General features: G+C 35.8%; 1 protein-coding gene across 1 annotated transcript in view; it reads right to left on the bottom strand.

The window, feature by feature from the left end:
* The window catches only part of TET1 (tet methylcytosine dioxygenase 1), a 100,178-nt gene that overhangs the window by 29,355 nt on the left and 57,355 nt on the right, over window positions 1-13,468 (bottom strand). Inside the window, exons 3-5 of the mRNA XM_045842357.1 lie at window positions 8,087-10,406; window positions 3,296-3,386; window positions 2,680-2,773 (exon numbers count right to left, since the gene is read on the bottom strand). Of these exons, the coding sequence (XP_045698313.1) occupies window positions 2,680-2,773; window positions 3,296-3,386; window positions 8,087-10,406 (2,505 nt within the window). The remainder of the gene's footprint in view (window positions 1-2,679; window positions 2,774-3,295; window positions 3,387-8,086; window positions 10,407-13,468) is intronic.

The raw sequence follows: 13,468 nt of genomic DNA on the forward strand, positions 1-13,468 counted from the left end.
GCACATGCCTGGGTTGTGGGCCAGGTCCCCAGTACGGGGCACTTGAGAGGCAACTACACATTGATATTTCTCTCCCTCTCTTTCTCCTTCTCTTCCCCGATCTCTAAAAATGAATAAATAAAAATATTTTTTAAAATATACAAATTCACCAAATTCTCTGTGTAATATTATTCCAATAAAAATACCAATAGGACTTTATTCTTGCAATGAGACAAGGTGATTACAAACTCGCATGGAAAAATAAACAAGGCAATAGTAGTCAAAAAATTTCTGAAATTTTAAAAGGAGGAATTACTTCTATCACATATGAAAACATATTATAAAACCTAAATACTTAGAGAAGTTTGATGTTGATACAGTAGACACTCAACACTGATGTAATAGAATAAAAAAATCTTCTAATATAAACAAATACAAATTGGTAGGAAAAAAACAAACAAGATAACTGGGTAATCAATTGGAAAAATATAAGTTGTTACTAACAAGCCACACACAAAATGAATAAAATAGCTAAGTGTCAGAAAAAATGAAGTCATTAATTACCACAAAAAGAAAATGGGAGAGCCCTGACTGGTGTGGCTCAGTGGTTGAGGGCCGGCCTGTGAATGAAAAGGTTTCCATTAGATTCTCTGTCAGGGCACATGGCTGGGTGGTGGGCCAGGTCCCCAGTAGCGGGCATGTGAGAGGCAACCACACATTGACATTGTTATTTCTCTCCTCCCTCCCTTTCCCTCTCTAAAAAATAAATAAAATCTTAAGAAATGAAAAAGAAAACAGGAAAATGATTTATAAGATACAAGTGGTAAAGATTTTTAAAAATTAGGATACAATATGCTAAAGCTCTGGAAGAAAAGATGAAAGAGTTCTTTCATCTAATTCATTTTCTAATTCATCTAATTTCATTTAATTTAACATGAAAGTTAAAAAACAATGACAAACTGAGGAAATATATTTGCAACTTTTATGACTAATGGTCAGTTTCCTAAAGGAGTTTCTATAAAATCAATGGAACACTAATGGGAAGCTTATATATTATTTCTTACTTTGAAATATTTTCAATTAAGTTTGTTTCCTTTGCAAAATAAGTGAATAAAATAAAATGAAGATCACTGCAGCTACTATTTAGACATAGATTCACCAAAACTCTTACTCGTGGAGGTTGACTTGTACGAGTGGGTGTTTTGTGAAAATTGAGAGGACACTCAACTTTCATAGCTTAGTTGAAAATAGTGTGAAAATCTGCACAGCATGAAAAGAAGCCAGTCTATGAAGTGAGGAAATAACAGTTCAAGCCACCAACCCTGAGCCCTACCCCAACCATTCACAGACATTTTAGAAGTTTTAGACTTCGAGGGGAGCATTTTAGGAAATTTTATTCACCAAGCCTAGTCTCAAACTGTGTTTGTGATGGCTGATGTTAGATGAGAAGAAACTGGCCCAGAGCCACAACTGGAAGAACTTACAATTAAAAAAAAAATCTCTCTCATGGTAAAGAAATCCAGATTTAAGAAGGCCTGGTATGGTACGGTAGCTTCAATGGTATCACCAGGGACTCAGGCTTCTGTCTTTCCCCCACCATCCTTGTACAAATCTGCCACTATCAAGTCAATTAGAGGTTCCAAATGGCTGTTGCACCTCAATTCATTAAATCCACATTCTATAAATGTTGAGGAGAAGGAGATACACACAAGAGGGCATATATATGATTCTTGTTATATGGAGTCAATTTCTTCAGGACCTCTTTATAATAATACAGGTCAAAATAGTAGTTATCTTCATGAGGAGTTGCTGACTGGGAGGGAACACACAGAAACCCTCTGGGATGCTAGGATGATTTATATCATTACCTGGATAGGTGTTACACATATGAAGAACTCCTCCTGTACACTTTAAGATTTTTACACTTTACCAAAAGTAAGGTAAGTATCTAAACAAGGTGTACTCCACTTCTGTGAGCTTATCTGTATTTTACCAAGACTATGCTCTTCAAACAGATTGAAGCAACACAGTATCTGTTCAGTGTCCAACTCTTGTTCTATTTTCAAAATGGAACAATCCATTTTGAAAAATGTGTAAATACAAAATACTTACACAGTTAGTGACTGGGCACCCATGAGAGCTTTTACCTTCTTTTCTGGTATACATGACTATTTCTATCCTTCCTGAACTTCCTTTTTACCCGTACCTGAGCACACTGATTGTCACCGCCACCACATTCAGAGGCTGAAAAGTAACCAAACCACAGCCTACTAGAGCAGGTAAGATTGTGGCAGTTATCTTACTTCAGGAATATCTGGACTCAAACCTTATCTTCATTTTGCATTTAATGTTTCTCTTTGAAGGGATATAAAAATAATGGCTTTTACCTTTTCCTTTTCTAATTCCTAATAGTGTCCCTCTGTGAGGATTCATGAGGCAATGTCATATTCTTCACATAGTGCCTGATATGTAATATAAGGTAGTAGTAATATTCATTATTTATTCTTTATTGTTATCATCATCATGATCATCATCATATTGGAGCACAGTGATATTAAATGATTCTATGATCAAGAATTCCAAATAAACTGATTAAATGCTTATGGATGTGAAACTCCTACTAAGATTATACATTTGGCCATGAACAGTTTTTCGATTGAGAACTTCTTAAAGAAGCTGAATCCAACACAAAACACTTACCCACTTGGCGATTGGGCACCCATGAGAGCTTTTCCCTTCTTTTCCAGTATACACTACTATTTCTATCCGTATTGCGTTTCCTTTTTGCCCATACCTGAGTACAAAACACAGTGAAAAGGAAATAATTCCAATATATACTTTCAACATCTTAATGTGTACAAGATAAAATCTACAGAAGCCCAAAAATCAAACATTCCTCAGCTTTTATTTTTGTTAAACATTTACTTTTCTGTGGCAGATATTTTGTTAGACATTTGTTTACTTCTCCTTAAAAGAGCCTGGCTCCAAGACAGACAAAAAGGATGTATAATGGTGTTGACAGAGGGCATTTGAACTATTCTACCATTATTTTACAACAATTAAAAAATGAATATTTCTTAATTTAGCAGAGACAGTCTTGCTTTGTCAGTGTCTTGTTGAGTGCCCAACGGCTCATGTGGTAACTGGTTCAGCAGGGATGCCAGGAAACTATTCTTTGCCTGTGCCCTCAGAAACATCCAGCTCATACGCCTGCAGGTTCGCCGTTCACCTGGTGCTGGTTCGCAGAGAGAACTTCTCTGCCTTGAGCCGGGTGCACAAAAAGTAATGGTTTTAACAAGGAAGCATATTTCCTCACCTATTCTCCATGATTTCCCTGACAGCAGCCACACTTGGTCCTGCCCCAAGGTGTGTATAATATGGGCCTTTTTCTTTTTGTGTAACTCGATCTGTGGAAGAAATAAGATCATTAGACCCAAAGTTTTACAGAGCTGTGTAGGGGCAAGGAAGAGCTATTTTTACTTTTTCCCCCCCTCAATTCAGAACAATGAATCTTGACAAGGTTTTGGCAAGCTTTCATAATTAAAGTTTAGGGCAATAGGATCTAGAATTTAACTTGTTCCTGTTCCATTCTGCTAATTTTTTCTTCGCCCCCAAAACCAGAGAGGTAAAAATATTTTAAGATGTGGGTCATATTTATTCTTTTAAAAAAAAATATTTATTCCTGTATTAAAAAGCCTATTAGTAATTAGAATGCAGAGTTAAAATTTATCCAAAAGTGATTTATTTTAAAAACATGGCCTCAGAATCCCATTAATTGAACCCAAAAATTGCACTGCTAAGAATTTAATTCTACTCTTTGGTAACACATTATATATTTATAAAGCAAAATGTACAGAAGAATGTTTCTAATTACAAATATTTGAAATACCAAACAAAGAGAAATACCCTTAACATCTGTCAATAAGTCATAGTTAAATGAATCAGGACATGTTTATATAGTGGAAAACACTGAAGCTATCAAAACAAGAATATTTACAAACACTGAAAAAATCTAAGGAATTTGTGAACTTTATTTTTAGTTTTTTTCAATTACAGTTGATAGTCAATATTATTTTGTATTAATTTCAGGTGCATTAAAAAATTTAAGATTTTTTTTTAACTTTAGATTCTGTTTTAAAAGTTTTTTATTTATTTTCAGTTTTATAAAGAGGGGAAGAGAAGGAGAGAGGGAGAGAAACATCAATGTGTGGCTGTGTCTCACACATCCCCTACTGGGGACCTGGCCCACAACCTGGGCATATGCCCTGACTGAGAATTGAACCAGCAACCTTTTGGTTCGCAGGCCTGCGCTCAATCCACTGAGCTACGCTAGCCAGGGTAAATTTAAAAATCCTTAAGGTAAAAAAGCAAATCGCTAAAATAGTATGTTTTAAAAGGCTTATATTTTGTAAAATTTTAAACAAAATTTAAATCAGTATAATGTTGCCCTGGCTGGTGTGGTTCAATGGATTGAACCCCAGCCTATGAACTGGAAGGTGGCAGGTTTGTTTCCCAGTCACAGCACATTCCTGGGTTGTGGGCCAGGTTCTCAGTTAGGGATGTGTGAGAGGCAACCAACTGATTTCTTTTGTACATTTTTCTCCCCTGCTCTTTTTCCTTCCCTTCCCCTATCTCTAAAAATAAGTAAATAAAATATTTTAACAATCGGTATAAAGTTAATTCATATAGAAAAATTATAGCAGAGGTTTTATCTTTAGAGAATGAGACTGTAAGAAGATGTTTTGCATCATATTTCTGTACCATTTAAATTTTTATGAATGTGAATTACACATATGTTAGAAAACAGCATTTTTTTAGCTTGGTCTCTTAGAATCATGTCTAACTAGAATCACTGTGGAATGCATTTCTGGCCATGGTGTATCCAGCTATATCAAAAGTCATTATCGAACCATTTTGATTGGACATCAAATATAACTTGGGATTAAGATCTATAGCTTCTTAAGCAACATATAATTAATAGATTTTAACTTACTACTGGTGATCTGGAGCCATAGTTCTTAACAGGGGTAATTTTTTTCTGAGGGAACATTTGGACAGTATTTTTGGTTGTGACAACTGGGGTGTGTGTGTAGGCCAGGATTGCCACTAAACAGCCTGCAATGCTTAAGACAGTCTCCCTACAACAAAGAATTATTCTGTCTAGGTGTGGCTCAGTAGATTGAGTGCTGGCTGGCCTGTGAGCTAAAGGGATGCAGGTTTGATTCCCAGTCAGGGCATAATGTCTGGGTTGCAGGCCAGTAGGGGGCATTCAAGAGGCAACCACACAGTGATGTTTCTCTCCCTCTCTCCTGTACCCTCTCTAAAAATAAAGAAAATGTTTAAAAAACCCACAAATTATTCCATTTAAAATGCCAACAGTGAACAATTTGAAGAACCATGATCTAGAGGTTAATTATCCTTATTTTGCTAGAACATAATACCTCCATGGAAATCATTTACCCTTAACTGTAGTGGTCCCACTTGGGATGATTTCTGAGTGAACCTATTTTTTTTGTTCTCTTCTTTAAGTTCCTATTCCTACAGAATGAGTATAATAATCTCACATGTAAAGATTATAGAAAAACATGTAAGTGACAATGCTTAAAACAATTCTGGATCCACTGCAGATACTCAATAACTTTGAAAGACTAGTTGCTGAACTCCTATACTGTCACAAGATATAACATGTAAGAAAGGGATCTTGAAGTGAAAGAAGCCAGGAGGTAAAAGACAGACACCATATGATCTCACCTTTAAGTGGAACCTAATCAAGAAAACAAACAAGCAGCAAAATATAACCAGAGACATTGAAATTAAGAACAAACTGACAGTAACCAGACGGGAGGTAGGAGAGGATGGGGGGAGGGGGAAGGGGAAGGGTTTTTAGAAACATCTATAAAGGGCACATGAACAAATCCAAGGGGGTGGGGTGGGCTCAGGGGTGACCATTGTGAGGGGGGCGTGGCAGTGGGGAAATAGAGACAACTGTACTTGAACAATAAAAAGAAAAAGAAATAAATATCAATGGATATATATCCTCAGGTGAGGATTGAAAAATAAAAATAAAATGAAATTAGTTTAACTTTTATCAAAAAAAAAAAGGATCTTGAAACTGTGCACACAGTATAATTGGACTGCCTGAGGTATATAAATTTTAGTAGCATTTTAAAGATTTTATTTATTTATTTTTAGACAGAGGGGAAGGGAGTGAGAAAGAGGGAGAGAAACATCAATGTGTGGTTGCCTCTCATGTGCCCCCTACTGGGGATGTGACCCACAACCCAGGCATGTGCCCTCACTGGGTTTCGAACTGGTGATCCTTTGGCTGGGGCTCAATCCACTGAGCCACACCAGCCAGGGCTAATGGCATTTTAAATTAGAGATCTTTTTTCTACTCATAATCATATTCAGAAAATCATTTTACTTCAGATTTTTGAAACAGCAGATGGTGAAAGTTACAAACAACGGCTCTGGAGTTGGGATTGCCTGTCTCTGAATTCCAGCTTAGTTGCCTACTAGTGAAAACTTCTCTGTGTCAGTTTTCCTCATTTGTAAAATGGGGATAATAAGCCTTTTTTTTTTTTTGGTAAGGTTGTTGAGAACACAAGTCCAGGGCATGACACAGAGTCAGACTTGCAATAAATGATCTGGAATGGGTGTCATTACTACACTTTTCTGTCCTTGATCCTAGAACTTCTCATTCTCCAAATTCAGCCCTACTCACACAGTACTGCCACCCTTTCAGACTGTAAGATCTTTCTCAGAGGAGCCTATCCTTGGTGCCTGGCACATGGAAGACTGTCAAAAATATGTGTTGAATTATAAGTAGAAATGGAAGGATTCATTTCACAACATCAATGTACTTTGGACAATCAAGAAGTACAAGTCATTGCTATACTTCTCAATTTTTTCTACAGTGGTTAAAAAATAATCAGAATGTAATATATTTCATCTTTCTAAACAATCCTTTAACTACTCAATTTGGAATAAACTACCTGTCTCTAATAAAAAGCCAGAGTCTGTGATTTGGGGCATATTTTAAGAAAAAAACATTATTAAACCTATGTGGGTTCAAAACAGGATCTTACAAATTGTCCTATCAAAGTTGTATAAAAGCAGAAATGGGCTTCAAACAGCCAGACTTTAATGACACAGTCTCTTTATTCTCCTTACTTTTCAGCTACATTCAAGTAAATAAATTTCTTCTCATATTTGAGCACTTACATGAAACTTGACCCTAAGGCACTGACTAATCAGTACAGACTTAAAATTAAGCTTGCATATGTTTCAAATATGCAAACTCTCATAAGACCTGTCTGAACATTTTTACTCCAGCAAGATTTTCTCAGGGTTTTTAAACCCTGAGAAAACTTCTATTTGTTAGTTTCTGCATATTCTCTTTCAGTGATTCCTAAGGCACAAAATATACATGAGTTAGAAATTGGTACACAACTCAGCTATTTGCACAAAACTCTTTACTATTGTTGCTTGAAATAGGAAATCAATGATTTAACAATTTAATATTTTAAAACTCCAATCCAAAAGGTTTGCAAATTCTTCAACTGGCCAGAATTACAAATTTGTTTATACAGAGGCATACCCTTTATATTGCAGGTCATAAAAGCACTAGGTACTAAAAAAAGAAATAAGCCAGTTGGCTGGGGTTATCAGTGACACATACTTTCTACGGTTATTGGTTAAGTTGTACATATATTTTACATTCTCTGTGTGCATGTTATATGTCACAACAAAAAAATTTTAAAGCAAAAAGCTTACAGGTTAAAATTCCTTTGAATACGAAAAGAATAAACTGTAATAAAGTATTAAGGGAATTTACTCTTACAATATGACAATAAAGAACTGGAGAGACATTTGGCCTTGAGAGAAATCAGCAAACTTTTCACTTGAGAAAGTTTCCTAATTATGAGTTGAATTTCCAGTTTATCTGGGAAAATTAGTGTAGAATTATATAGTCCATCTTAGCTAGAATATGAGTAGGGTGAAAATGCCATATGTAAAATATAAACCAAACTTGGTTTGGTCATTAAGTTAAAGCAATTCATGCAGGTAATGAAGAAAAACACACACACCATCCACAGGCACTTACCAAGACAGTTGCAGGTCGGCAATTCAGAATCTTTTGTTGTGGATACCAGGTTTTTTGTAGGATTAGTAAAGAAGTTCATGGCATAATCATGAAAATTTTTCTGTGCATTGTCTACTGGGGAACATTCTGACGCTCCAACACTAGATAAACAGACATCCTCTTCACTTTTGGTAGAAACCACTGCAATTCCACCTGAATATACTACATTTACATTCCTGAGAATTTGCGCCGGGTCCAATAAGGTCACCTGAGAGAAGCCAGGCAATGCTGGCACTCTCTGATACATACGTTGGTGGTTATCATCCTGCTGGAACTGTGTTTGGTCATTGTCAGACATCACATTGACATACTGATTAGTTGGAGAGGAGGGCTGGAGTAAAGGATGAACATTCTGATTGACATTCACTGTTGGCTGTACCTGAGAAATATAAACTTTTTCTGTAAACGACTGTCCATTGGAATCTGTTATTAACTGGGATACAGGGAGAGAATCCAATGGGTCAACCACCATTTTTTCCTGTTGTAATTCAGGATAGTATCGATCAAATTTTATCTGAGCTACTGGAGGAAATAATTTTTTCTGTTCTGATGTTGAGCTTATTTGAGCCAGTGGTTTACATACTGTGGTTCCAGGAGGAATTGTTCCCAACAGAACAGGAAAATCGTGAGAACAAAATTGACCAAATCTTTGAAATTTAGATGCCATCCAAATGTCATGTAACTTACTATACTCTTGTGACAACTGTTCCTGCTTTTTCTGGTCATTTTCTTGAGAACTTGCAGCTGCAGGCTTCTTTTTCCGCCTATCTCTTGGTGGGGCAGGTTTTGTCTTTTTCTGGGTTGTGTTCTTCTGCTTTGTTAGTTGTGAACTCTGATTATTTTGTACATTCGAAGGTGCTTTCTGCTGTATTGTGCCCTTCTCCTGGCTGTATGTGTGCTGTACATTATACTCAACAAGGTTTGCTGTTGTACCTTCCACATTATTTTCATTTGGTTTTATGTAACTGCATTTAATTATTGATGCAAGTTGTGTTAACTGTGTAGCGACATCTTCCTCGATTTTGCTATGAACTATATCTTGACATAACGAATCATCCTTTGAATTCAACTCTTTACTGCTGCCCAGTGACTGGTTGCCGAGTCCCGGTTTATTATTTGTTGGTGGCAACTGATGCAGATCCTTGGAACAACCATCAAGATCAATTCTATTTGGAGCTACACTGTTATTGGTTTCAGTTACAGAAGAATTTGAATTTGGAAAAATAAACAATATTGATTTTTCCACTGTGGAATATTCCTGTGACTTTGTGGATGCTTGGTTAGTAGCTGAGCTGCTGTGGGACTTGGAAACGATAGTTTGGCCATTAAACAGCACTGTGTTGCATGAACTTTGCTTTTCCAAAGATGGACAGTGATGAAGGGTTTGAGGTTCCCCTTGTACATTTGGTTCTTGGAGGTCTTCTCTTACTGAACAGAGGATAGCTTTACAGTTATTAAGCAGACTAGCGGTCTTCTGCCCTGTTTCTTCATCCTTCTGTGACTTTGATGGTGAGGAATTTTCTGAAGGGGCTTTTGAAAGCTGAGTCAAGGCTTCTATAGCAACCACTTGCTCTAGCGTTAATCTCCTGTCTTTTATCAGGAATAGAAGACTTGGTTGAACTGGAGATTCAGGTTTTGGTTCTTTACTTGGTAAATTTTCTAGAGAGTTTGGCTGATCACTTTCATTGGGTGCACTGGTATGACTATACACGTTGACGTTTGTAGGATCTGGAACGGTCTTGGAGTTAGAGCCAGGTGTCTGGAAGACTGAAGCATTCCCCTTCAGATGATCACAGCTTGCAGTAGTGGCAATAGAGCTCATGGCATTGTTATGGTTTGCAGTGTCTTTCAGGAGTTTATAGGAACTGTTTCCAAATGCCTTGCCAAATTCTTCAATGTTGATGGTTTTAAAAGACACACTTGTTTCAGTTGGTAAATAATATACGTTTTTAATGCCATTTCTTACAGTTTGTGCAAACAAGTTTTGAGGTTCAAGGAGTTCAGTAAGTAGGACTTTCTTCCTGTCATCTTCAGAGGTTTTCGATTTTTCAGCTTCTGTCACAATGGCCTTAACTCCTCCTTTGACTTGATCGGTTAAATGTGATCTCTTGTTCTGTGTCCACTTCTCCACTTCAATACCTGTCATACCTTCTTCATTCTGAGCTACATTTTCAGGGGGTTGTAGGTTCAATTCCAATCTTTTTTCTTCCCCTTGACCATATCTACTGTATTCCATGGACTTTGACTTGGGGCCATTTACTGGTTTGTTCTTAGTATCTGCCTGTAAGACAAACACAGGAAATATTCTTATTATCCATTTAAATATCTGAATAAGAGTCATAGGGATTTTACAATTTAAGAGAAAGTACATTTGAAGCCCTAGAGAAGATACTATCACTTTTACATGTTCAGAGAAATCATAAAATACCAAGAAGAGGTATGTAGAGAGAAAGAAAAAGTGGAAACTCTCATAATCACATGACTGTTAGTTAATAACTAGGTATATTTGGTATGTTTTTTCAAAGTAATTTTTAAAATTATTTTAAATTTGTACAATGAATATTGATGGGCAATAGTCATATTGTAATGCAAAGTGTACTAAAGTAGAACACACAGAAAATGTATAACTCATAAGTATAAAACTTGTTTGATTACCACAAAATGAACACCTTTGTGCCTAGATTCCAGCCAAGAAACTTTCATCTAGTTATCACTCCACTGCAAGTGTGCCTACTTCTTTGGATGGGGACAAAAGTTGGAAGTTTTTACTTTTAAGGAATAGCTAGCAAGCTTAGTAATCAATGCATGTAAAAAGCTGTTGTTTCAGCAACTGAAGGTAGGACCCACCCTGACTCTGGGAGACCATAAGCAGTTTCACCTTGGTGCCTCAGGAGGACTGCAAACCATCACCATGGTATCTGAGCCATTGTCCCCCAGGGTGAGTAGCCCTGGATCCCAGGACAAGATAAAGACCACTGCCATGAGCACCTGCACGCCCTGAGTGACTTTGGTGCAGTTTTAAAATCCAGTTAGCTTTTCCCTGAATTCCAAACCCCTTACCTACATTTTGTTCTCCTTACAAAAAGGGTCACTTTAAGATGGAATATAGGATAGTCCTTTAGGGTAAAAACCCACTGTCTTCTCAGATTGCCTGAGATCTGAGTAAAGTGCCCATAAAGATTCAAATCACTGTCTCTGCTGATTGGGTCTTGTAGGTGACAGGCAGCAAGAATGCTGGCTTTTCTGGTTATACTTTGACATAAACATTGCCTTCTTTTGCTTATTTTTGAATTTTATATAACTGACATCCTTTCACTCAAAATTATACTTGTGAGATTCATCCACATTGTTAAGTATACTTGTAATTCATTAATTCTTATTGCTGTATAGTAATTCACTTAATATACTACAATGTCTTTAATCTAATGTAGGTGGACATTTAAGTAATTTCTAGTTTTTGGTTATTACAGGTATACGCCTATACTATTTTTTAAAGATTTTACTTATTTTTACAGAGAAGGGAAGGGAGGAAGAAAGGGAGAGAAACATCAATCAGTTGCCCTTCACACTCCCCCAACCAAGGATGGAGCCAGCAACTCAGGCATGTGCCCTGACTAGGAATCAAATCTGTGACCTCTTGCTTTGTGAGATGATGCCCAACCCACTGAGTCACACCAATGAGAGAATGCCTATACTTTTATTATTACTGTTATCTTTTGGTGAACATATACATATATTGAGCTGAGTGAAAATGTTGCATATTAGAATGTGTAAATATGTCTGTACATCTTCAGCTTTAGTAGGTAGTACAAAAAAATTTTATAAATGGTTATCAGTACACACTCCCACCAGTGATTATGAGAGATCCAGTTGCACTACATTGTTATTAACCACTAGTATTTTCTGCTTTTTCATTTTGGTGATTCTGGTGAGTTGGTAGTCATGTAATCCCTTTAAAATTTTTTAGATCAGGTTCCCATGAAATAAAATTCAACCTCACCATTTAAAATTGTACGTTTCAGTGGCTTTTAGTATATTTACAATGTTGTGCAAAACCCAACTTTTCTAATTGTAGAACATTTTCATCATCCTCAGAGAAATCTTGTACACATTAAGCAATAACTCTCTACTCTCCTCTTTTATCTTTATTTTTAAAAATCTTGAAACAGCTCATCCAAAATTATACCACAAGAACTGAGTGAGTAGGGGCATTTCCACTGATGTCAGGAAAAAATAGCAAGAGAACTTCTATACTATGAACACTTAAACATGGCACTGGATGTTATAGTCAATGCCAAGAGAAAAACACAAGCATCAAAAATTAGTAGACTTTTTGTTAAATGAAGATGATATAACTGACTCCACAGAAAAACCAAGAGTATTCACTAAAAGAATGAATCAGAATTTAGAAGGGTAATATTTACTTTCATAATATAATATGTAAAGCATTACCCAATTATGTAATATGACATTAAACAATCTTAGTACAAATAAACTATATCTAATTTCTTGGTCACAGTATAAGTTATGCAGTAATGTTCAGTGTATCAAAATTCATCCAAATATACAATGATCATATACACATTTTATGTATGTATATTACATTTCAACAACTCAAAACAAATATTAAATGGCCAATTTTTAAAAACATACAGCAATTATATAAACATTTTAATATTAAAAAAGCGATAATTTCTTAGCATATAGGATAGATCAACTAACAGACTAAATTCTAGAATATTAAATAATTTATTGTTAAAATGCTCTCATTTCTAAGCAGTGGAGAAAGTGTCATTTCCTTAACAATGACAAGAGGGAAGTTTGACCACTATCACATACTGTGCAACAAAAATTCCAGATATATTAAATATAAAAGATGTGAGAAGACAATTCAGTAAGTAGGAAAAACCTTCCAAGGCAAGCATAGAAAGGGAGAGGCCTAAAGGAAAAGATAGCTATCTAATATTAACAATTTTAATTTTTTCTTCTACTTTTGTCCTACTCAAGTCTCCAGCTTATAAAGACACCATAATATAGTGTTTATCAAATTGCTGATCACAATTCATGAATCCAAATACCAATTTAGTGTTGTGACAAGTTTTTTTAATAGGATAATAAAAAAAGTACCCTATACTTAGGAAAGATAATTACCACCTGAATCTTTTTTATGTGTGTTTAGACATGTCAGTGTGTTGAATCATGCTGTAAAATATATTTCTTGATATGTATACCTGTCAAACAGGTAGGAGCTGTATTGCCATAAAAATTCAAAGTCAAATGATAGACTATGAAAATATTCACATGTTAAAGAGTTACTGTTACTTTTTTATATGTATAAAATGT

Source organism: Phyllostomus hastatus, unplaced genomic scaffold (genome assembly GCF_019186645.2).
Source record: "Phyllostomus hastatus isolate PE091 unplaced genomic scaffold, TTU_PhHast_1.1 phas_contig_38, whole genome shotgun sequence".
NCBI lineage: Eukaryota > Metazoa > Chordata > Mammalia > Chiroptera > Phyllostomidae > Phyllostomus > Phyllostomus hastatus.